General features: G+C 35.0%; 1 protein-coding gene across 1 annotated transcript in view; it reads right to left on the reverse strand.

Moving 5' to 3' along the window:
- Positions 1-16,682, reverse strand: part of LOC106143499 (methylcytosine dioxygenase TET) — a 31,499-nt gene extending 14,817 nt beyond the window's left edge. The window contains exons 1-2 of the mRNA XM_060945094.1: positions 15,476-16,682; positions 8,164-8,304 (exon numbers count right to left, since the gene is read on the reverse strand). Coding sequence (XP_060801077.1) covers positions 8,164-8,304; positions 15,476-16,612 — 1,278 coding nt within the window. The 5' untranslated portion in view covers positions 16,613-16,682. The remainder of the gene's footprint in view (positions 1-8,163; positions 8,305-15,475) is intronic.
- Between the last annotated feature and the right edge of the window lie 10,373 nt (positions 16,683-27,055).

Below are 27,055 nucleotides of genomic sequence, written 5' to 3' on the forward strand. Positions count from 1 at the left end.
CGATTATCATTCGCAGTTTGAATTAAACAAAGAGTGTTAATAATTAAGATTTATCTAATTGAAATTAAGAACAAATTTGAAGTATTTTTTTTTCTAATACCACAAATAAATAAACGACATCATCACATGAGCTAAACCCATAAAATAAAACGCATTGCCTAACCGGGGCAAACAAAATCCCATTTTGATAGTAATAATAAAATGCAGTCCAGTTTCGTGTTTAATGCATAGCAAGGGTGCATCGACGCACCCCTCACGCACTTACACAAACAAGCACACACTCATTACATACGTACACAGAAACTGTGCCGCGATTGGTCGGTTTTATGCGTCTGTGTGTGTACCTGTTTCGTCGTAGAAAAGAGGTCGTATGTATAGAGTATAGAGTTATTTATACATCGTGTTCTAGGTTGTATGAATTAGTTGCGTGCATTGGGGTAGTCTTTGCTAGGAAAAAGTATTGATTTGACGCTCTGTGGCCGTGCTCTTTCGCAAATGGAGCGTTTTGAAAATTGATTCGGTGAGACGTTGGGTTTGGATTCGATTTTTTTTTGCCTTAAGAATCAAAATTACGCAGTCATATATAGTTTTATGTAATAATAAATTTAAATAAATTAAATATAGCTTTAACAAGATACATTAATTTCATCCATTAAAATTTGATTTCGAAAAGTAAAATCTACTTCACAAATCGCTGTAATGTATGATGATTTATATTCAAACCGGTTATATTACAGTTTAACCGTTACTAAATATGAATAGTCAAACGTTTATTATGATAAAATGGGATTAAAAGACAACCACAGCACAATGAGAACTTGGCGGCCATTTCTGAAGTATAAACCAGTTTCATTTATTAACAAGTTACATACATAATTAAATATTATGTGTTTGTGCATTTTGAATATAACCAGTAAAAGCGATTTAATATGAACGCGTAGAAAAATATAAAAAAGTTCTCAACTAACGAACACACAGTTTGCATTCCCCGTGGAACTCATCTAAATTCTAAATTTAAAAAACAATGCAGCATTTAGAATAAAAAAGTTTATACATTTTGCAATGTGTACGTTTGGAAAATCTTCAATTTCAGTTTTCATTTTAAAATGGTGATGAATGCAACTAGTAATTACGAATATATTTCTAAGTCTGTATATTCTGCAGTATTGTTATCTGCTGTCTTCGAAAGTTAACATGTAAATGAAATTTCACATATTGTGGTTTCACATAACGTAATATTTACAAATACAATAAAGTACAAGTACAGGTATCAGGAATACCTACACAACAGAAGTATAAAGACCTCTTAGTAAGATGTTTGCTACGAAAATATAAATTTGACGTAAACAAGCGTCTGCATCATATCCTGTTTATTTTGTAGTACAGACCATTTTGTGTGGCTACAAATTATTTGGTTCTAATGCCAATAAAATAGACCAGATATAAAAAAAATAGACTTTAGTTTTATCCTGTAAGTAAAATCCGAAATTATTTAGTTGTACATATTGGGAATACAATACATAGATTTAAAAAATTGAACAAGAAAAAAAATCATAGGCCAGTAAGTGACCCAGAAAAAAAGAAAAAGATTATTTTGTTCCATTTTTAAACCTCAATTACGCAACCGTGCAAGTTGCATGCAGGGTCGACTCCATAAGACGGATCATTAGGCCGATCGGCCTGCCCGTTACATCAGCTGATAGCACAAAAACGCCGGTCGACATCTGCCGTCAGTGAATCACCGGTCGATACGCGCGTGCCACGGAAAAAGCAAAAAAAAATCAAAAGTGTAAACCCCGCCGACCGTTATAATCGACTTGCACGTCCCTACGGTGTGGGTGTGCTGTGAAAACATGATTCGAAATCTAAACTATACAAATAACAATCGGATTTATTTATTCATTTCTCGTTTTATTCATTTAAATAAATAAAATCAACGTTATCGCTTTTTATGTATTTATCATACTTTTGTACAATATTTTTTACATCTTTAAAAAATCGTGGAAATATAGGGTTGCTTAATAATATTATACATTATAATTTGAATGTAATGCTGTAATTTTAGTGCACAAATTCATTTTCGAGCCCATAAATTTCCATTGTTATCCGAAGCAAACAATATCACATTTTTTTATCTCCACATTAAAACAACTCGCAAATTTCAAGATTCTTATAAAATTGAAGTCGTAAATTGGAAGAAATACATATTTTTATTTTTGATCATGAATAAAATAGTAATTGGATTAAAAATGTTCTTGTTTTGGCAAAACAAAAATGCTATTAAAATGGCGATGAACGCTGAAATTTATTGCGGAGAGACTTGGAAAATTATTAAGAGCACTGTTTGTGAGCCGTGCCGAAAAACATTATCATTTTTCAGATAATTGTAATCTTGGTGCTTACAATTTACTATATGGAATAAATTTTTTGTGTCATAATAATTTGACTAAGTAATTAAGTATATAAAATTTATACTTTTACTACATTTGAGACTTAAATATTACATACATACATACATACATAAAATCACGCCTCTTTCCCGGAGGGGTAGGCAGAGACTACCTCTTTCCACTTGCCACGATCTCTGCATACTTCTTTCGCTTCGTCCACATTCATAACTCTCTTCATACAAGCTCGGCGGTTTCGGGTACTTTTGACCTGACCCTTTACCAGGACGTCCTTAATTTGATCAAGATACGTTCGTCTAGGTCTTCCCACTCCGACCTTTCCCTCCACACTCTCCTTGTATATCTGCTTAGTCAACCTGCTTTCATTCATCCTCTTCACATGACCGAACCATCTTAACATACCCTTTTCTATTCCTGTAACTACATCTTCTTTCACATCACAACATTCCCTTATCACGCTGTTCCTTATCCTGTCACTCAATTTCACACCCATCATACTCCTTAACGCTCTCATTTCCACTGCATTTATTCTGCTTTCATGCTTCTTTTGCCATACCCAACTTTCACTCCCATACATTAATGTCGGGACCAACACGCCCCTGTGCACAGCCAGTCGAGCCTTTTTGGATAGTTTCTGACTGCTCATAAAGGCATGCAAAGCTCCATTCACCATGTTCCCCGCGTTCACTAAAATATTAATTATGATATTTTTTCCTAAATATACTTATGTTAATTTATTTCCAAATAAGTAAGTACCACACTATCTATATACCTAAATAAACACTATTTATTTATTTTTATTATCAGTTAAAACAATTAGCTAATTTTGTTAAACTGAAGGTGTCATATTAAGTTGGCTTATAGCCAAGCCTTAAGGGGGTGAAGTGCTAAGGTAGTTTGTAGCTTTTAAGAAATACTAATATATTTGATAGATATGACTTAAATTTTATTTAATAAAATGTCAAATGACGCGAAAATGTGCCTGCGAGGGCCGCCTATTTGCTGTATATATATATTTTTTTTATTTATTGGACTATAGTTTTGAAACATAAAATACATACGATAAAAGAGTACCGAGAGATTATGAAAACTGGTGTATTTTCATCTCGTTGCAATTAAAGGACAATTTATATAAAACAAGAATTTCCATTTTGAACTTAAATAAAGTTCAAAATGGAAAAGCTAGCCAATACGCTGGAATTCTAGACTTTATTAAAATTCCGCCGCGACTCTATCAAAAACATCGAGAAAATAAGAAAGAGTATGCAAGTATTTTAATAAGACTATATTGTACTTTGAAAAGTTTATGTTAAGAAACTATAAGGTTTTTATTTGTTTTAATAAAGGAATAACTATATACGGGACAAATTATACAGATTGAGCTAGCACCAAAGTAAGTTCGAGAGGTGAGTTATGTAATATTAACTCAACGATAGCATTTTATAATACTAATATTCAAGATAATAGATAAATATTCAAGACCCAAGCCAATCAGAATAAATAAGTTTCTTATACAGCTCTGGCCGGGATTCGAACTCGACCTCCTATATCACAGGCAAGCGCTCTACCGCGGCGAAAATGAAGCCGTTTGTAGTATCTATTTGTATCTAGAAACCATGCGGAATATTTAAAGTAATCGTACATATTGATAACTGATAATTACAGAAATAAACACATATTTATTTTAACAAAAGCTGTTATCTATTCGATTTTTTTGCCCTGCGCGCACGCGTCCAATATCTCGGTACAAAATCAATCACATGTCAGAAACACCTTTTAAAACACAATAGTTAAAGGTCGCAGTTCACATTGGCTTTGTGACTGGCCTACTTGACTTGTCTTTGCTGGCGGATACATTTTGCTAGTAGCTATAAGTGTTACAAAATGTTGAACCTTTCTTTTGGGTAAATACAACATTTCGTGTTGAAACTAAAAAAGTAATTTTTAATTTAAGTTCTATAATCGCTTCGCCTCAATTATCTTCACTTCTTTTTTGCTCTATCATTTTATGCATATGTACATACATATGTTCACGTCTATATCCCTTGCGGGGTAGACAAAGCCAACAGTCTTGAAAGGACTGAATGGCCACGTTCAGCTATTTGGCATATGTAGTTACTAAAATTTCAAAAAAAGTAAATTTTTTATTGAAATATCAATAAGTATATGTAATTATAAGTTTCAGTTAGCAGCTGAAATATTTTTCTTATCAAATACGAAAAGGTCAGCGTCTAAGCCAGCCACTGGCACAATGTGTATATTACCTTACGACGATAAAATCCTAGAGGCGTTACCGGGCCGCGATTGGGAGTTAAGGGCACGTGTGTACGACGGCTGATAATACTGGCCAGCTGCTTACAATTCCAGATTTAAAAAAAAGTTTATAAAAGTTATGTAACTCGTATTTTTAAATCCTATTGACGGACAATTCTTTTGTTTTTAAGCTACTGTCTGAAAAATAAGGTCAGTTTTATTCTCAACAGTTGATTATCAAGCTTCTTTATCGTACTTTCTTTTTTTTTTAATTATAATAATTTAGTGGGATAATAATTGGTCAAAGTTTTTTGTATTTTTTCGTGAAAAACTGATGCTTATGTAAAAAGGCTTAATCATTAAACCTGAATCGGTAGTCGTTATATCGATACCAAAGACCGATCAAAGGCAGGAAAGCATACTCGAAACATAACAGCTGGGGTCTTACTATAACACGTCAAAATGTAAAAGGTGATGTTGTTAAGCGTCAATCGAAAAGTTTTAAGGTCCATATTATGCACCATATGACTCCAAAGTTTATCATTAAATGTAAGACAAACTTTAAGTATACGAGTTCAAATCGGCCGTTTTATCAAACGCAACTGTCATCGTCCTTACTATAAATTATCAGAGACCATAAAATCGCGGGTGTCAACCTCAAACCCTATGGTCGACGAGCCCACACGACCCAGCAGCTGCCTCGCACATTGAGGTAAAGATAATATGCGCGACACATGAACCGTACAATATAAATAATGTCGAATAGACGGCCAAATAATAAAGATTTCCTTTTCGTAACAGCTGAAAATAACTCCCGTATGACGGCTCAATGCGCTGACAATCTGAATCACCTGCTCTTAATGTCGAGTACATTCTGTGCCTCGTTCTGAATGTGCAAACAAGATTTTTGCATACTACCAGCAGCGCTTTGATTGAAATTTGTGGACTATCTTTTTTTTACTCATGTAAATTATGCTTTTTCAGACACATCTATATTGACATCTATATTTTATTTTATGCCATGCATACACTTAGTAAATTAACTTATACTATAGCGTAACTGTTAAAGTGTTCAATAGTACATGAAAGATTGCTCAGTAAGACGAATTTTCTATGAAGTTTTCAGAAGTTCTTCCTAAGTGTTAACACCGATATATTTATTCCAAACTTGTGTAAAATTTAATTTTATTATCAAACTCTGTAATATGATACTTTTTCTAACAAAATCAAGCATCATAAAGAAAATTTTCATAAAGTTATGTTATTAACTACACTGAACCTAAGTAATTCATATTAAGATACCTTTCCTTAGTAGGCTTTAGACATTTTCGAGGCTCGAGAAAAACTTGGCGAGGGGGGAGGAGCGAATGGGAGGGGGGGGGGGGGGGGTAGGCCGGTACTTGAGTTAATTTACGATTACAAGTTGCCGACTGCGAAGTAACTTGGGCAAATTAGTTTTAAAACAAGACCCGTAAAGCTTAGCTCGCCTCACTTAAGGTTTAAGAATTATCATTATTCAGAAACCACTTTCTGGGCAGGTAGTTACACTTTTTTTTAAATAACCTTTCTTCACCTTTCGCTTGTACCCGTATTGCTAGAAGAATTCGCTTCGCCCACGTGAAGCGAAAAAACACGGTTATTTATTTGCGCGCAGAGATTTTGTTAATACACCCCTAGACCACATAAGGAACCACATGTCAAATTGCAAATCTCTAGACCCAGCGGTTTGGGCTATGCGTTAATTTGACAGTCAGTCAGTAGAAGAAAATGCTGCAGTGCAGTTTGTTACCGCTTCTCCTACACTGACGCCTTGGTAACGGCAGTAAACTTAGTTTTAAGTAATTTATTTGACGTCAACCAATGCTGTAAAACCAAAAGATTTTTAAACGATATGAAGTAAGTACCTATCCTATAATAATAAAAAAACATTTTGAATTTGAGTCAATGTCCCCCTTTATATATTTAGATGACATTAACGTAGCGATTCCGAATTTCCGACAGATAAACAGCCTTAAAAATAATAAGGTGAGTTGGTTTCAGTTGGTCAGGCAGCGGACTTAATAAACATAGTCAATTGTTTCTATACGTGGTAGTGATACTATACTATCATCAGTGAACTTTTTAGCTTTAACTAAGTGTATTTTAATTTTGCACCGGCGAATAAACCACACAGCATTACAATATAAACACTTGGGTAATACCACAAAAATCTGAATTCGGGTATTACCCGATAGATCTACAAATTTTCCTTATGATGAAAAGAGATACTTTCCTACACATATTTTCCGTAAATCTTACATCCCACCCGATTATTCGCAAGAGATAAAGCAAGCATCGTATATATCTTTTACCTTTTGTTGTACATTTTCTCTGTGGCTGTTAAAAATCCATTAGCACATATCCTTTATCCTGTTCTATCCTAATTTTCACTTCGTAGTCTTTATATTTTTTTCATTCGAGTGAAAGAGACATACTAATCCAGTGATACTAAGAATGAAAAGAACAAAAGACTTTTTCACGGGCTATTAATTTCGCTGTTATGTTTTTTATTACTATTTTATGATAATCACTTGTCTTTGTTTTGTTAAAGATTTTTTTTTTGTATTCGTACCATTGTTTGTTTAAGTCGAGTTATTATTTATGGGTAATACACAGGTCACAGCTAAATCTTAAATATAGACTCTGAAAACATGATTATTTTTGTACTTTCGACATACTAAACTATATCGTTTTGTTATATATCTGTTTAAACGTTACAACCATGTTAAATATATTGTGAACGAAGTATATTGTTTGTCTCATAAATATGTACACAAAACTTCACGAGTTATACACTCAAATTAATTCTTCAAAACAACTTTAGCTCCACGCAACACGACAAAATGGCGGGTAATGTATGCGATGGTATAAATTAATGCAAATTCCACTTACATACATAAAGCAAAGAGGACATTTGCGTCATCCACGAATCGATTCGGGATTTTTTTTTCGCCTACTGACAGATTTGCATTAACATTAAATCAACGAGTGAAACTGAAAGCCCAGCTATGCTGCGATATTTCAAAGACAGTTCAGAGATTAAAATATTCGTGTGAACAATCAAGTATTTGAGACTCAATTCTACCAGGAAACCAAACATGTTGAATGTGGCCAATCAGTCTTTTCAAGACTATTGACTCTCTCTACCCAGCAAGAGATAAAGACGTGAATATATGAATTAATGAATATATACTATCAAGTAAAATATATATTTCCTATCCCACGATATCCCTCATGCTTGCCAAATGTATAATTTGTATCAATCTATAACTCCCTAATACTATGGGAAGTACTATATTTAACAGACAAACGTTTTTGAGATAGTTGTAGTTACAACATTAATACTGCATAGGTTTAAATCATGAAATATTGTAGAAACTATTGTGCGCTTGAAATCCTGTGAAACTTGCAATAAACATACATAATAAAACTAAATAACAAAAATCTAAAACAAAACCCTTACCTTCTTCTCCGTCAACTTCTCGCACCTTCTCTGCTTACAGATCTGATGGGACTTTTCATTGCGACACGGTGCGCAGTCGCCGCAGTTATCCTTGCGCTGACAACCAATGCATTCACCACACCGCTTCCTCTTCTTCTTCGTCTGTGATGGGAAGAACTGGATTTAAGTTATTTTGTTGTTCAGATCTTTATCTGATCTTTTGAGAAATAATTCTTTGAATAATATTGTCTTTATGGAAACTGTGAACGCAATCGGAAAAATAACTTATTGGAAACCAGGAAGTGGATGACTAATTTGAACTTGCGAAAATGCACCGGAATGATATAATTTTGTATATGTTTAAATTATTTGCGGACCAAGTGTTATTTCAATCTGAGAAACTGGTCAAGTTAGCATCTTGACCAGTTGTTTTTAACATTAAGTTTTTCCGATTGCATTCTCAGCAAAAGCCTAGCTGCTGCATTTGACAAACTTGCTATTACTCGACTTCATGCGTCAATTAAATTATCTGCTTAATAGAAACAAAACGAAGTGCTTCTTAACCTTTTATAATTCAGAACATATAAAGTAAAATATTTTTGTATAATTTTTTTGATATTTTGACGAATCGTTGCTGATCTGCATTCTAAAGAAGGTATTCGTATGTGTACAATTAAATAACTTATAAAGAATTATAAAAAATAACGGCGATTTGCGATATTAAGTATACGTACATCAGTACTACAGCCTTCGATCGAATATCCAACGAAAGATATGCAAATTGGTTTCAATTGAAGAAAAAAGTGATAAGATAAAAACCACGCTTCGGTGCCTCAGGAAAATAGAGTGAATATAATGACAGTGCGGGCTTTTGTATTGAAAATCATGGCTTTTTTGCGTTTAAGTAATTGACAGAGTTTATTATATATAAAATATTTGAATCTCAATTTTATCATTAAGCCATACAGCTGGACGTGGCCTATCAGCCATTGCGAGACTTCCTAGTCTTGATTAGAGTAACAATTAAACTGAAAAGACTGTTGACTCCATCTTCTTCGTAACGGGAAAACGTGATGTGTTCGTATATGAGTAATGTGTCATATAGACACAGCACACAGATTTAGAATTTGTTCAGACCGCGGCGGATCGAACCTGTGACCTTTTTTACGACTAAGAGGTATATTACTGCGTCATCAGATAAACGTATATCATCAATTGCTGTTTTTAAAAAGCTGCTGATAAAGAATTTTTTGTATTTACGTTTCATAACATTTGTTGTGTATTCAGTTAAATTTACAAAAAAAAAAATACTTCAAAAGGTTGTGAGTGATAGTCTGAAAAATTTTATTACTATAAGAATAACTGTTTGTTTTCTCTGACTTGAAGTAAGATTTATAACGTTGCATGTCGATAACGGACTTCAAAAGAGCCGTCAGTCATATCCAGACAACAATTTCGGTACGTTTTGCACTCATTTTAATGACCCGTCTCGGTGCGCGAGCGCATTCAATCGAAAGCGGTTTGCTCCCGTTGTGTCCGAATTATTTGAATCAATTGGTGAATTGACATTATTTTTTACAGTCTTCATGTAGATTATTTTTTGTAAGACATATTGTCTAGACTTAACTTAGATTTTGGTAATATCTTTATCTTTGTAGTAAAAAGTGAAATCTCGTAATTAGTTGTAAATTAATTAATACCTCTTTATCTCACACTTGCGTTCTCAAAGGGATTTTGGAGTCATTAATTTGTTAGTGATCTTATCCTTTTAATAAGAAAAGAAAGAGTATACAATGAATAATATTTATATCATCATCTTTCATGATATTATTGAAAACAAAAGTATCTCTGAAATTGATTAAAATGAAAGAAACAACAGAATTTAAAAACAGAATTTCAAAAGTTATTCAAACATGGAACGTTAAAAATTGCCCTGCACGTGATTACATTAGGAATTTTCATAGAATTTGAATTAACATATAACAGCTGACGCGAGTGCCGCCATTTTCTGGCGCAATTTCATTGGAGCATGTCTTGCTTATCTGTGGTCGCAATCGGAGCAGACCCGCGGAACTTACATTCAACAGCTGACGAAAATTAAAAATGGACATATTATTAGGTATAAGTAGTTGCTGAATCGATTTTGTAAATGTATCTTTTAAAATTAGAATAAGTTGATTTGCTTTTAATATAAAATATTTTACTTTAAAAAAAGAGAAATTATTTTTAATATTTAATGACACAAAATTTATTTATTCACTTATGATATTCGTTGGTTTTCATTTCGGATTCGTTATTAAATTCGAATATTGAAGAGTTCCTTTTGTATGTTAATTTCTTTCTTCCTATTTTCATAAGTTAATTTCTTAATTTTTATTTATGAACGTAAATAATTTTATTGTGTCGTGTGGTTCCCGGCACCAATACAAAAAAGAATAAGACCACTCCATCTCTCTCCCATGGATGTCGTAAAAGGCGACTAAGGGATAGGCTTACAAACTTGGGATTCTTTTTTAGGCGATGGGCTAGCAACCTGTCACTATTTAAATCTCAATTCTTTCATAAAGCCAAATAGCTGAATGTGACCATTCAGTCTTTTCAAGACTGTTGGCTCTGTCTACCCCGCAAGGGATATAGACGTGACCATATGTATGTGTGTTAATTTCTTTGTACCAGTTAATAAGTGTTTATAATGTGTTATGACAACAAAATTCATGCTCTTAATATGTACCAACGTTCAATTAGTTTCTAATAAAATCGACCAGTTTAGCAGATGCATATATAATTATAATGCGTGGTCTCTCAACTATGTTTACAATGTTCAGACCACTTCTGCAAATATAAAAGGGTGACTGACATATCTATTAACTAAGTAACGGAATATTGCGTAAGAATTAATTATGACATTATGTTTTTACCGTGCCGTGTGGTTCCTGGCACCAATATAAAAAAGAATAGGATATAGGAAGGATTTCTTTATGATATTGAAGTAAGTACTCGTACTTAAACACTTAGAGTGGTACTATTTTGATAGTTTATATTTTTTGCCAAATGGGTTATTATAATGGATTAGTATACAGCAGTTTTATTATAAAATAGAAATTACATCAAGAAATTTTAAGCCAATTCCCAAACTGACAAGTTAACAACATATTAAATCTATTTGACGTGGTCTAGTGGGTTTTCCAAGTCCTGACTCATACTGCGACTGTGAGTAATATGTAAATTCTGTAAATTTAGCGTGCTAGACGAAAACATGATCTAAGTTAAAGGAATAGATATCAAAACTAATAAACCTTATTCTTCTAGATAATCAATTTGAATTATAAAGCTCCTTCTGGGTTTATTTTGAACAAAATGATTTTCAAAGCCGTACCGTGTGGTCCCCGGCACCAATATAAAAAAGACTAGGACCACTCTATCTCTTTCCCATCGATGTCGTAAAAGGCGACTAAGGGATAGGCTTAAAAACTTGGGATTCTTTTTTAAGTCGATGGGCTAGGCAGGAACCTGTCACTATTTTGAATCTCATTTATATCATTACCTAAGCCTAACAGCTAAACGTTTTATCATATCAGTCTTTCAAGACTGCTGACTCTGTCTACCCCACAAGGGACTCAACCACAATTATACAAAACTAAGAAGTCTGTTCTTTTTCCCTTTTCAAAGTCTTTCCCTACTGAAAACATTTGTGATCGTTTCTATGAATCGCTAATATTATAAAAAGAATAGATTAGGCACATATTTGTTTGTAATGATTGAGTTAACTCTACAATTATTGGACCGATTTTGATCAAGTATTTAGCACAAAGAAAACCTTCAGGAATAGCAATTGGGGCATTTCTTTCTAATAAAACTAATAAAATACAAATATTTGCAAAACATAACTATTTACACTTTACTCATTTTACCTATAGGTACTAATATTATAAAGCTGAAGAGTTTGTTTGTTTGAACGCGCTAATCTCAGGAAGTAATTGAAAAAATTATTTTTGCGTTGAATAGACCATTTTTCGAGGAAGGTTTTAGGCTATATAACATAACGCTGCAACTATATGGAGCGAAGAAATAATGGAAAATGTGAAAAAAAACGGGGAAAATTATTCATCCTTGAGGGCTTCAATGATGCCCAAAATATTCTACGCGGACGAAGTCGCGGGCACAGCTAGTTTAAAACATGTAATAGGGTAAAATTGCGTGGTGATCGTGAGAAAGTGTCACTTATGGCGGCTGTCCCACGCATCGCGAACTATAATTACTTATATTGTTACACTAACATTTAATTGAATAGGATATATAGTTACAAGGTATATTGACCGGTTGTTACGTTTTCAATTTTTATCCTTTTATCACATTTTCAATTTTTTAAGTGAACAACAACTTTTGGTTTTAGTACTTACTACATTAATGGACATTTTAAAAAATGATCTTATTTCCACATTGTTGTTATAAATATGTTATAAATTATATTCTAAATTTTTGCGAAATCTGTTTAGTGAGTGAGTGTATTCTTATATACATATTAAAGTCTTTATCTTTTACGGGGTAGACAGAGTAAAAGAAATCCTAGTTTTTAGCATAATTATGTTGATGGGGTTTTAGTGTCTTTTTGTTTTGTTATTTTATAGTGATAAAGAAATAATGCTATTGAAGGTTGTCTGGAAGGGATTGCATTAGCGATACCGCCTTTGTACTATCTCTGTCTGTTTTGTGCTCTTGTTATTTTTATGGTGATAAAGAAATAAAGCTATTTTGTGGTTAACTAACTTAGTTAAATAACTTAAAATAGTTGATTTTCAATTAAACTACAATGTTAGTAAGCAGTTGTGGAAAGTAATGATTCTTAGGGCTTATTCACATAGGACTTGTGTGAACCCCTTAAACATAACGGTATTTTCTTTTTCAATAACACATTTTATTCAGTTGCGTGTGAGTGATAAAATCTTTAAACTACGATTTTCTTTATGATAAATCAAACTGTAATTAAGTAGAACAGTATTTTGATTGCGAAATTTTTATAAAAGCAAAACGTCTAAGATAATTTTTTTGAAGAGCTGTAGTTTTCGTTCTTAATTCAATAAGTTTTTATTTTAATAAAACATATTTTTTTTAAATAATTATGTATGTTGCAAATGCGAGGATATAAGATTAACGTAATTTATAGAAATATTTTTACTATTAGTACGTTCTCATTATGATAGATATCCTCGCTTTCCTTTTTTGCTCTGTAACTAATTTCGATGGAATGATCCATCAGCAGATAATAATCAGTAGGGCAGCTGGGCTTAAAATAGATAAGATCGGACCACTAAATGGATTGGCAAAGCATCCTTTACGGCTTTTGTTACCAACCTTAGTACTTAGACCCTAAAATAAATGAACTATTTTGTTTAATGACGTCGAGCGGGAATAGGCTATTACACTCTTTTTTGAAAACTGTTTTAAATCAATCCTGAGACTGTGTTATACCTATAGAATTTTTATTAAAATTTTTTGAAGCCGAAAAGTGCTCTAAAAACGATTTATTATTTATGATTTTGTATTTTCGCGCGAAAACGCCATCCGCCATGCTGTTTTGACTCGTGACGTCATACTTTTAGTAAACAATACGGCTCTACGTAAGACTAAAGTAAAAAGATTTTTGTAATAATGAATTACAATACATATTGTTGGTGTCTTGTTCCTGAATGCAAGAATACAAGTATAAAAACACCAGAAAAATTGTGGATTCCACTGCCAAGTGATATTAAAATGAGAAACCATCAACGTATTATTAATCCTCGGTAGATTTATATTGTCTGCTTTCACAAAACCGTCTTCCATGATTCTATTAAATTATTAAAGAGTAAAAACCCAAAAACGTGATAGAAATTTTAAAATTTCAAAATAAACAGAGCCTGACATCATCAATATGTTTTCGATTCGATATATGTTTACTAAAAGTATGACGTCACGTCAGTACCCAACATGGCGGATAGCGTTTTCGACTTTTGAAGAACAGATTAAAAAAGAGGATTTTTTAAATTGAATTATAAAATCCAAATTGCACTTTTATGAATAATGATCTATGTTTTTCTTTTATTTTTTACAAAATCTATAAGATACGTGCATTTTTATATTTTTTTTTACATGGTGTAAAATAGCCTATTATTTTGGTCTGTCGATTCGAGCAAGCAATTCTTGGAATACAAACATATTTCAAATATTCGTAATCGGAACACGATTATATAAATAGGTCGGATTTTTTTTATGTCAATGAGTTTTGTCTCATAATTTTTTTATTTTTTATTATTAACTTGCCAGTAAGCATCTAAACAATGGTAGAAACATCTTGGTAATTATGTACCGCATAGATACAGCGCAGCTGCTAACGCAAAGGTGTTCGGTTTGTTATTAGACTAGGAAACGTTGACATTTATTGCGCAAGAATGCCGTCCCAGTATGGACCTTTCTGGACTTAGCTTTTTTACACGTCACTTGCCAGCAACAATTAACAAGAGTTTAATGAAATATGCACAGTAAAAAGTTAAGTATGGATTAAATTTTAATTACTAACAAGTAAGAAAGAAAACAAATAAAATATTGTAGAAATTATGATGAGTAGGTATAATTAAACCAGAATGAGGATGGTGCCTCAAAACTGCCGCCTAATTGCATTCGCCGTTAAATTTGAATGAAAGTCATAAAATTTTCTAAGCAGGACAAGCGTAAATCGCCAGGCTTTAATTTGTGTTTTAAACGAGAGAGCAAGTTAATTTATTGGTGGAGCAGAGAATCGGCTAACTATTAAATTTATAGCCGCGAAGACAGAGAGTTCGGCCATTTCGAAACTCCGGAGCGGGAATAAAAACTGCTCCCCGAATAATAAAAGGTGGAATTACTGCGAAAGTTTCTCTTTTTCGGGATCTCTCAAATATCCACTTTCTACGGCGCGTAGTCGGATGAAATTCTGAGAATTCTCATATCTTTCGTCGAATATTCAGTCAGCTTTCGCTATTCCCGTGAGGCTTGTTTACGCAATTCGCCGATTCGCTGAAGGAGATTAGTTGTCGTGTTTCATTTTATTGTGTGCTTCGGCGGCCGTAATGGCTTGTATCATTTTATTTAGAAGTTTCTTTAGTTAAGATGGAGAAAATTAAGATTAAATTATAGCACTTCTAAATAATAATATATAAGTCACTTTAAAATGATAAAAGACGACGAATGATAAAAAGCAAAGTCATCGCCGGAACCAATCAACGATTAGGAAAATGAACAAGCAAAAGGCAATTTTAATTGACTGTTTCCATCCTGGCAATGGCTTTGCTTCCATTTTGAGTACTATGAACCTCACCTGTTTCTCGCTGGATATGTCGTCGAGCTCCATGGGCCCCGTGTTCATGGGCGGCGCTCCGTGCATCGGGGACTTGAACCCGGCGGTAGACGACACGGCCGCCACCTGCCCGCTGCTCTCCGAGCCAACTTCCATGTTCGACCCGTCAGACTCAGAACTATTCGCCCTCATTTTCCGCCGCTCCTTCTTCCTAAAGTCAGACCTCGTCGGTGAAGAACCACTCCCGAATCCATTTGTTTTTTTCTCATAACCGTTATCTAATAACATCGGATTCTGGAAATTACTATGGTGCAGCCCGTTCGGCGTGTATTTGTCTTGTAGCGACTTCACATCAAACGGCTCGTTCTTCAACACGTGCACGACGGTCGGGCTCTGAATGTTCTGTATCAAACTCCCATTCTGATGATGAAGTATTGTCCCGTTTTGGTGTAGAATGCCATTCTGCGCCGGGAACGTATTAATCGTGTTAATCGGTTGATAAAGTTGTATGTGCCTGTCGTCGATGTAGGTCTGACCGGCGGGGGCCAGCTCCCTCGCTTGTAACGGAGCGGGAACAATGGGGTAGCTTCTAGCGTTGACAGCTGTTAGCGTGTGGAATGTGGTGGCGTTGACAGGCGACAGAGTGGTGAGAGTCGTCGAGAGTGGCGTGACTTGCGCCAGCGTGGTCAGGTGCGCCGGAGACGACGGCGTCGTGAGCTGCGTGAGTTGAGTTAACTGACTAGGACTCGCGCTGGGCGTCGGGCTGGCGGTCACCGGCACGGGGGTCACGCTCGGGAGCCCCGTCTCCGGTATCACGGTGGTCTCGGGGAACGTTTGGAACTGGCTTTGGAAGGAAGGCAGCTTGTTGGCTATGGGCTGCAGGGTGACGGGTTGGTAGTCGAGCGAGGCGGAGAACCCCGCTCTCAGGATGGCGTCCTTAGAGTTGACGGTGAGCGGCATCGATTCCCAGGGGCGATACTGCGCCTGGCTGGCGATGACGGAGACGGTGTCGCCGGTGCGCTCGTAGTACTCCCAGGCGGGGTCTAGCAGCCGGGTGTCGGCGGTGAGGATCCGCTGCTCGTCCGCCATCTCCCCGAACGTGGAGAATGGCGGCAGGTGCGCGCTGTCAGCGCCCTCGCTTCTGAGCGTCTCGCTCATGACTTCTTCACACGACGCTGCCTCATCGTGTCCATCACTGACTTATACAAAAATAAGCTCTTCTAAGTCTATGGTTGTACTCAACATTCGGAACTACACTGGAACTTATCAATTTGTACTCTTTGACGTCCAATACTAGTCTGGTTATAGCACTTATTTTACGTTCAATCACAATATTTTCGTTTGATCACTAGGAAATAAATAATGTAGAAAATCCTTAATAACAGGCAGTTTAACTTACACGAGTCTTATAACTAGGGGTTATAAAAATCTTTGGCTGACTTTAGAAAATGCTCGAGGAATTGTTTCGTTACTCTTTTAACGATTGATAAAATATTTTGTGCACTCGTTTAACGATTTCTATTATTTTGGAACGTTTAAATACTGGTCGTTGATAGATTTTAATCTTTCGCTCGTTCGAAGGCTTCTTATTGTAAATACCGATCACTCAGACTTAAATTAATTTGTACTGTTTGGGAGTAGCGTATACTATTTACGATTTAGCTTTATCGTTAAAAGGTTAAAAAAATAGTGCTTATATTTAGATTTTTGAAACGAAAGATATGACTGGAGGCTTTGGTTTGAGGAATTCGTGGCTTTTGGTTGTCGTTCTTCAGCTGTGGCGCGAGTTGTTTGTCGGATACTATCCGTGCGGCCTGAACCAATCTGAAAAAAAAGAAAATAAATTTTAGTCTATGAATCAAATAGAGTTTTGGAAGCAACGCCGATTCGTGGATACTTTATGCATATATTTCATTATTAATTTGTCTATTGAATATTTGTTAAACATGCATGTATACTAAAGTATGTAATATTTTGTGGAATAATAAAATATGAACTGGCAAGCAAGAATAAAGAAAAAAATCTGACTAACACGTTCGAAAATTGAACTGCCTTTTCGCTGCTAAGAATTCAGATTAAGAAAGGTGGAAATGAAAGTGTAAGGAAAAATTGGAAAGTTATGGGCTCTCGTGGACATGTTTACAGCCTATGGCGGCGCATGCGCGCCTCTGTGTTTTGAATCCAGTGAATCGATGGCGCGAATAATGGACTATCGTGAATTCACTTGTTATTAACTGAAACTAAATTAGTTTGTTATCCTGTTATGAAGAGATTTCACTTAGGGTGATAGAGGTTGAGCTGTTATCGTTAAGAGAAAAGGGTTAGTCTGTTTCTATTCAAACACTAATTTAGCTTTGGAGTAACCTTTCATCTTTTTCGTCATTTTTAATAAATTAAAGGAAAACCTTTCAAATCAAGATTCTTCTTCGATTACAAGTAACTTCTTACTATCTCTGAACCGGATCGCCTAAAAGAATCCCAAGTTTATAAGCCTGCCATTGTTTTACACCCCTGAAACTTCGCAAATCGTTTGCACCATGTAACGAGCATAGATAAACCTCGCCGATTTATTATCTGTGTAGTGAGTGACGTCACAGCTTCGCCCTCTGACCTGACCCCGTTTGGGTGCGTGTCACCTCGGCAGAATTATTTCAAAATATAAACATAATTATAAGACAATTTAAGAAGAACGGCGAATGATAAATTTCGGATATCTTTTGTTAAAGTTTTTTTTCCTTGAATGATAAATCTATTCCACACGTAAAAGATATTTACCTATCTTAATTTTTTAACTTCGTTTATAAAAAAAACTGCTTAAATTCTTAAGGACCGATTCAGATCAAATTTGAAACATAGATAAACTAGACCTTCAAAAGTAAAATATACTAATTATTTTTGAGAACTATCTAAGATAACAAAACCCGCGGCAAATTTCTACCGTGTATAAATTGATCGCATAAGAATGATTTCTAACTTAACTCATGCCATCGTATGTATATGGAAGTAAACAACCTAATAATAGAATGGTACGCTAATAGTAAAGCTACGCTCTATTTCCGTTCCACTATTTTAAGTGAAACTATTTTCGAAATGTTTCATTTATAACTGTGTCGCTTTATCTGATAGATTCGATAAGACGCATTTATTTTCAGCATCGGTTATTAGAAATGTCAGTAAAACAAATTTTAAAAATAAAAGATTCTAATTTTGAATCCATTTCATCGATTGGTTGGAATACGCCGTAAATATCGTTCTATTTAAATGCGAACTACAGATTATTGGAATGTCATTATTGCGATTCTATCATGCTGAGTCACGTGTTTCTGTTCTTAATTTAAAATGAGATATTTCTGTCAAAAGCACATTCGATATTATTCTCATCGTAGTATTAAGAAATAGTAAAAGTTAATAATGTAAATTTCTTATAAGTAAAATACTTTTGATGTAAAACAATACTTGTTTAAAAGAGTCAAAAAATGTGAAAGAAGCTATAGAATTTTATGTTTGCAATTGCTTACTAAAAACATCAAAGAAGACGATTGTTTGGTCTGCAAAGATGCTTGAATTGCAACACGCTTGTTGAGAATTTTCCCCTCGTGCACCGCCCATATTTTCCTAAGAGAAAATTAAAAAAGTAAGTACCTACATTAATTTAATAAAAACTACTGGACATTTTATAAGATATCTGTTTAGGTGATGAATGTAAATCATTTTTTTTTAATTAATTAGATTCTCATCATTAATTTCTTAAACGCTTTTCTGGACGTTCTCCTTCAAAGGAAGAAAGAGAGAGACGAATGAATTTAGTCCTATTTTACGATGATGTAGCCCACATCGCTGGCAGTATGAAAAAATTAATAATAACTTATCCTCAAATTCCTATCATTCTAGAATGGTATTCCTAACATTCCAGATTTAAAATCCTCAAATTACGTCATAATCTCGACTAGCAATCACGGCGTAGCTCTTTATACCGCACAAAGACGACGGCAAAAAAAAAATTAAATGCTTCGGAACGGAACGCGAGTTTCGTGTGCCCGTGTCGCATGCGCTAGTGTGAAACAGGACTTACAAGGATACGTCTGGAGCGCTTTAGTGTGTGTGAAACGCGAGTGTATGCGTCAGCGCGATAGAATCTGGGTCTGCGTAGTCAAGGGCAACCGTACTACCGCTGCAGCGAAAGCACTGCGCTCCGAGCTTTAAGCTCCTCGGGTGCAATTATACGACTTATTTTTAGAGTCGGATGTTGTCGCTTTTTTGTGCGATGTTTAGATGTACGGGTTCGGCCATCGCGTCTTGTAAACGCGATACTGTAAATCAGTTCAATGTGAGTAATCAAACTCGTTCTTGGAACTTTGTTTTGATGTGTCGTTTCGAACAAGGATTCTGTATCGATATTTTTGAGGACGTTGGTGGGCGCTTCAGCTTTTCGCATTTTAAAGCGCTTTCAAAGGAAATTCAAATGATATATTAGAACTTTAGAATATTTTTATTTTCTTAATGGCAACATTACTCCTACTTCTCTCACTACCTCTCTTTTCTCTTACATCATGTATCAAATAGTCTCCTAATAATAATAGTAATCCTCCGAATTATAAATTTGAACTTAAACATCTTACATCATTTTTGGTGCCGAAACCCGGAATTATTGTAAGTTTACGTAACGCAGAAAAGAGTCATTGGTACTCCTTATTAGAACATTTATTTGAATGCAAGCCGATGCTCATGCAGTGAGGGGGGAAAAAACATGAGGACACATTCAGACCACTAAATGTGTTGTGTGACCATTTTTCTTGTTGGTTGCGGAGATCAGACGGGAGTTGCTGTATAAAAGAGCCTAATTTGCTCCAGATACGTTATCATAGATGGACACAATTTTGTCAGTCTGTCTCAATTTTATTAATGTTGTTGACAGCAGAATAGTGTAACGTTCTTCCCATACCTACGTTTGGAAATATACTTCTACTACTACTACTATATACTTCTTCTTCTTCTACTACTACTAAAGCATATCAAATGTTATAATTTCCCAAGACTAGCTGGCGATAGGTAGATAGATAAAACTCTTTATTGCACCATAAGAGTAAAACATACAAAACAGCACAAAACAAATAGAGATGGTACAAAGGCGGACTTATCGCTAATGCAATCTCTTCCAGTCAACCTTTGGTAGTTAACCTGTATATATCTTTATCGTGAACAGAATCAGTAGTCCCGAAAAGACTGAAATGGTACAGCCTGTTCAGCTGAACGGCTTAATGATGGAATTGACATATCAAAAAAGCTACAAAATAATTAATCCAGGGTTTACAGAAACACTACGTGCTGTATGCAAATGAAGCCGTAGGCACTAACAGCTGGTCTGTGACATCCGGTGCTCAGTGCCGGAAATGATACCTCAATCCTAGTAGATTACTGATAAGATTGATAACAGGCCAGTGGTGTTGTTCGGCATTTGAATCTTTATCTTTCGGTTTATTGCGGTAGGGGTTTCAATTGGTTTCATAGAAAAAATAATAGTTCTAAAGATGACTATTGTCGTTTTTATGCCATTGTTATTACTTAAAAAATACAAAGAAATGCCTTATATAGTTCAGCCAATTCTTCCCTTACAATTATTATTCTTTGATGGCGCTATAAATACTTCATGATAAAATAACACCACTTTTTTTTTCTTAGAAGAGTTCCATGTTTGCAAGACTTTTCTTTTTCTAGTTTTTTATCTGATCTAACAGCAATGATATCTTAAGATATTACTAAAAACTTTATGTCTTTAAAATAAACTATGTATATTATGATATTGAATTTGTGTATGTTACTCATAACGTCTTTTATTTCATGGAAATTCAATTTTCTGTTTCAAAGTTCCAATTCAACGCAAATCAAACACAAACTAGGAAAAATGGCAACATTGAAGCAAGCTTGTTTATTTTAAAAGAAAAATATAGCTTAGGTATGATAAAATATTATAATAATAAAATATTTTATTTTTTATTTTAATATAAAATAGTTCGCCAGTGAACAAGCTGCGTACTATAATGCAGGATAATGACAACGTGCACAGGATACGTGCATCAGCGTGATTGCCGGTAGTCGGCACAGGATTCAATCCAAAGCTATTATTTTATAACATACTGGCGAGCTGTATTTATGGAGCCTATAAAAATATTGAATGATAGTTTAGATGCTAAAGTTCTAACAATAGAAAGGAATGAAGATGGAAAATCATATTCTAATACAGATACACAAGCTATAAAAAATATATTAATAATACTGAATGAAACAGAAAATAAGACATAATGGACCTAAAACTTACAAGAAAACCGAAGGCAATAACAAAAATAACACAAAATTTCAGCGAAGTAGGTATACTTGTATAATAATGATATTTCGAAAAGCTCCGATGAAACTAATGTTAAGCCACATTAGAATGATAAGGCCTCGCAAGACGCCGATATAGAGTTACGTCCCATCCCATTCAGGCACTCGAATTGAGTTGAATAGCGACGCAGATGTGGCGTTTTTTACATCCATCTTTCCCACACTACCACTTTTTCTGATGCCTTAATACCTTGACAAAGACAACGATGCACTTTCTCACAAGAAACTACAAGCAATTTTGCCCCTTATTTCTTGAACACTAATGATTCTTTATTCCGTATTTCTGTTATTTCAAATGCAGAAGTAAGTTGGGCGATACAGTTTTGTAAAGATTTTTTGTGCACACGTCTGTCTGTGCTATCGGATGCGACATCGGAAATTGAACATTTTTTGTACTTACACCTATGAGATAGAATTGTTTGAAGGAAGTCACATGTGTATGACGCTGATTGTATGATTTACTATTGTTTCCTTTTAGAACATTGTCGCTGTCCTTTAACATCAAGTTTAAATGGAGATTGTCATCGCTAGTTCAATTTTTAAGGTAGATTCAGTCGAAGACAAAGATCTCTGAAATAATCAACGAACCAAAAGAAATAGTATACAGACACACTGTAAAAAAAACAGTATAAAGACACATTGAAAAATAAAACCGAAATTGATCAACATAAAACCAATCAAGAATTGCAGAGTAGAAGATTTTCTAAACTGAATCGAAGACATTGAAAAGCGAACGTTCACCGGCGAGACTTTCGCAGACCAAATAAAATATTCTCTAAACTCCACAATTACAAACCAAAAACTTTATCTCTTGTGTACCGATATTTAAACTTTTACTTAGCTAGACGAAAGAAAAGTCACGTCTAAAAACAATTACTGTGGGTATAGCAATAAGCAATAAGGTTCGAAATGTGTATAGAAAATTTTAGACGTGCATACCTATGTTAAGCTTCAAAAGAGCCTTATGAAAACTGTAAGCGTCCTTTGAGTTTGCTTGGAAGCAATAAGAAAGGGATTATCCCGGAGAAAGTAAGAATCAACTAAAGATACTTGTGGAAATAAAGGAGGAGCTATTGAGAGGATATAGTACTTGATCCTTTGATTCAGAATGATTACTTCTTGCAGAACTAATATCAAAACTGTAACTATCATACAATCTTTCATTTGAAATATTTTGAATCCGAAGTAATACCTTTCATTTATTTGGAATACATATAGTTTGTTAGAGGCAAAAGAATCCATTGTCCAATGCAATGTTAATGAGTAGTCAAGGTTTAAATTTCAGCGTTGCTGATCAAAATGTCTTTCCAACTTTAGAAATAATCAAGAAAAACTTGCACAGGGATCATTGGCACTTGCTTTTCCACAATAGTCGGCATATTATGGGGTATTTTTAAGTACAAAGAAATTCAATTTGCAATAGATCATTGTATAATTGTAAACGGCTATTGATGTATTCAATTGCAGCAATGAAGGGCAACTCAAAACTTCCGAAACTAGAATGAAAGAGGAAACATAACTCGTTCGTCCAACTAAAAAGGAAGCATGTAGCATTGCACAATCCGTAGCGTTGCTCTCGTTCAACAGTTAGCTCCGGCGAAATTGGCCAATTTGTTTATTTGTTTTCATTGGCCTCACTGAACTTGACTCCCCATTATCGCATTCACGGGAGGAAGGCGTATTATTTATTCGATTATTCCGTGGGACCGTCCCAGTTCGTCTTCTGTGCAGAGTTGTCAAGTAGAAATGACGAATACTTGGCAATGATTAAGCTCTCTGATATCATTTTGCAGACAAAAGATTATTTGTTAAAAATATGACACGGTGAAATAGTTATGGCCAACCTTGATCGATCAAGGATATCTCATGTCTGTATGCTTTGAAGAGCGAATGAACTTTCAAAATTAGCCCAATTCTTTTTCGTGCCAACATACATTCTTTTATCTCTCAGTTCACTATCATACAAAATGAACATAATTATATCCATTAATTTTGACAAGTTTGTACAACATGCCTTCAACCAAAAATACTCTTAATGAGGCGTGCTACTTCAACGAAAAATTGAAATAAACCAAGCCATCTTATAAAAGAGATCACATCATCATTCTTGGCATAAAGAGCTTCCATAATTAAAACGAGAAATCTTGACAGCGTTAAATATGAAAATGTTGATCGAACGCAAACCAAAGCATTTATTTTGTGCGTCATCTTCAAGGCAACTAACTGTTGACATCTTCCACATGCATCGTAAAAATATGTCAAAGGATTCTCTTTGTAACGTCTTTGTTTCATTGTGGATGCTGGATGCGTTTGTCTACATCACATCTGTCCTTGTTTTCTTGTTAATTATCAACATTATTGAGAAGCAGAATAAGTAATATCTAATATAATCAATGGCTAGTATCTTAGGTATTTATTGTATTAAAAATTGAACTTGTCAAAAGGTATAAGAAAAACATGTAAGATCTGCTATACTTTTAAATTTAGAATCAATTGTAATATCGTAAAGATCTTAAATGAAATGAAGAGTACTTAAATGCAGGTAGTATTATAGCATCATGTCGATCTAAGAGATCATACGAAGCAGATCTTATTAGTAGATATTCTGAGTTTGCATCTAATAAGTAGATATACGAATTTGCCTACACATATAAATTAGAGCTTTTGTGATATGGTATTCATTCCTGTATGGATAATCTTTTGTCATCGTAGATAGAATTCTCCTATTCTCATCTCATTTCTCAGATTTATTTGTCAGTTTTAACTGGCTGAATTAGGTAGTTTCCTTATTCATAAATAAGTAAAGTATTAATAGATATCCAAATATGCAAAAAAAATTGTGCAGATATAAAATTGTGGTCAAATGACACTAAATGGGTAGTTGTTACAAGGAATAACGAATGAAACAGGACTCAAGGTGTACCGGAGTCGTGTTAGGTGCTAACAATATACAAATTGCAGTCTGCAATGACGATAAAGCATCTTTTCAATTCGCTGTGTACAATTAAGGGTTAAATGACGTGACATCATGCATCAATGTCGTGCCGGTGCGTCATACATGCCATTTCTTGACGCTATCCCCATTTTACTCTGCATTTGAGGGTTCATTTCTGACAAAGCCATTGGTTGTCACTTGTTTTCTTTTCCACTTTGTATAATTTTTTAAGATACTTATTTTTATTAAATATTTCATTCATCACTTAATGGTTGTCAAACACGTAGCAGAATAACACGGATCAATTTGCGATAACTGCACACAACGAAAGCTCTAGCGGAAACACGCGAACGCGCATCGAACCTCGCTTCACGCTCTACTGCCCCTCAATCTACCTCTACTTAATAAAAATCCACAAAACCAGAAGCTTCCACTGTAACTCTTACACTTGCACAAACCGAAAGCTCGCACAAACTTTTGACGCGAACTACGCGAGTACCTTTTCTGGCTTGATCCATCCGCGCCTCTTTTTTTCTTCGTCTCGCTGCCTCGGAAACACAAAACGGTCCGAAGGACGCAAGCGAAAAATAAACAAAAAGGGAATCGGAGTTCGCGATCGCGTCAGTTGTGCGCGTGTCGCGTCGCGCGGTTTTATGAGCGCGCGCGTGTGTACGCGGCGACGGTTGGCGGCGGACTGGCGCGCGCGTCGGCGACGCAGCTGCCAGAGCCTGCCAATGGCGGCCGGTCACGTGACGCCCCGCGCCCGCACGCTTGTTTACAAATAATAATAATGCGACCGGTGGCGCCGCCTCTACAGCGTAGCCGCTACGAGCTACGCACAGCTGTCGTTGCATTTGGCGGGATTCGATTGAGCATTCGCTAGAGCTTCGATCTGTTTTCGGAGCTTTTGCGTCGGCGTTCTATCGATCCGCACGCAACCTTGCAACCGTTTCGGTCGAAATTGTCTTCGCTTTTTGAAACAAATAATCGTGGTTGTAACAGATCAGAAAAAAAAATCGAGTCAATATATAATGTTACTCTTAAAATCTTTACAATACAATACAATATACACCATGACAATAGTTTGTATTTAGTTTTATCATTATTATGTGGTCAGACAGATGCCCAAAGAGTCATAGGTACAAATTTAAAAAAAAATCTGCCTAATTATAGGTATAACAACCCGACAAACCCTACTATCTTACAAACAGCACACGGTCAGCACAATCATAAAGGGTACTACTCTATATCCTAACAAATTATTTTGCAATTTTGCATGAGGGTGCAAACATACGTCCCCATTTTGCGACAGGTTGGTGTTTCCGATTGTTTTGCGTTCAGGCCGTAAGGTGCAAAGAGGGTTTGAACCCCAGTGCATGTAGCCCAACAGCCTAAATCTGAGGTGCCCCATAGATGTGACACTTGACAGACTCGCTTTAATTGGTCCCCAACCCTATTAAGTAACACCTTAGCTGTTCCGGTCATGGACTCTTGAGATGTGTGGTAGGGAACTCCCTATATTGGAATTTAATGTTTTCCTGTAAAACACCGCGTCTCTTGGTAAGTATGAAGTGTAATGAATGAATGGAAAATGATTTATTGTCAATTTTATCATACTCATCTTAATCATTTAATATTATTTATTTATTCCTTTAATATGGTTACAATATACATAGGTCTTAAGTATTCCAGTACAGTTTTTAACACAAATTCTACCTTTGAAGGCGTCGGAATTATGTACATATAATTTAATTAAGCAGCGTAACTGAACAGGGCACTTTAAAGGAGTCAATTATTGTAGATTTTTCTTCATACTTATGTACTTTATCTTCAACTTGATGCGTTTGAAATTGAAACCTCATGAAAAGATGGGTATATGACCAAGTCTCCAATCCCTGATATCTTCCTTCGTTTTTGGCTTAAGAAATTGATGATGAAAGAATTGTAGAAAATAACCTTTCAAAAAATAATTTGAAAAAGATGTTTTGATAGCAAAGCTGCAACATTTAAAACATACTTGGTTACTTAAAACCAGGTCTTATCCCGAAACGGTAAGCAAAGACTATATTTTCTTCTTCTCCACTCGCTTCGTCCACTTTCAAAACTCTTGACTTCGGGTACCTTCGGCCTCAGCTTTCGACAAAACAGAACGTTCTCGATTTCATCAACGTAGTAAGTACACTATTATATTAAGAAAGAAAATTTGTACCAAAACTAGACAAATTCGTTTGCCTTAAAAATCTCTATTAATTTTTTATGTTATTTCTATATCGAAGCTATATACC

This window comes from Amyelois transitella, chromosome 7, assembly GCF_032362555.1.
Source record: "Amyelois transitella isolate CPQ chromosome 7, ilAmyTran1.1, whole genome shotgun sequence".
Classification (NCBI taxonomy): Eukaryota; Metazoa; Arthropoda; class Insecta; order Lepidoptera; family Pyralidae; genus Amyelois; species Amyelois transitella.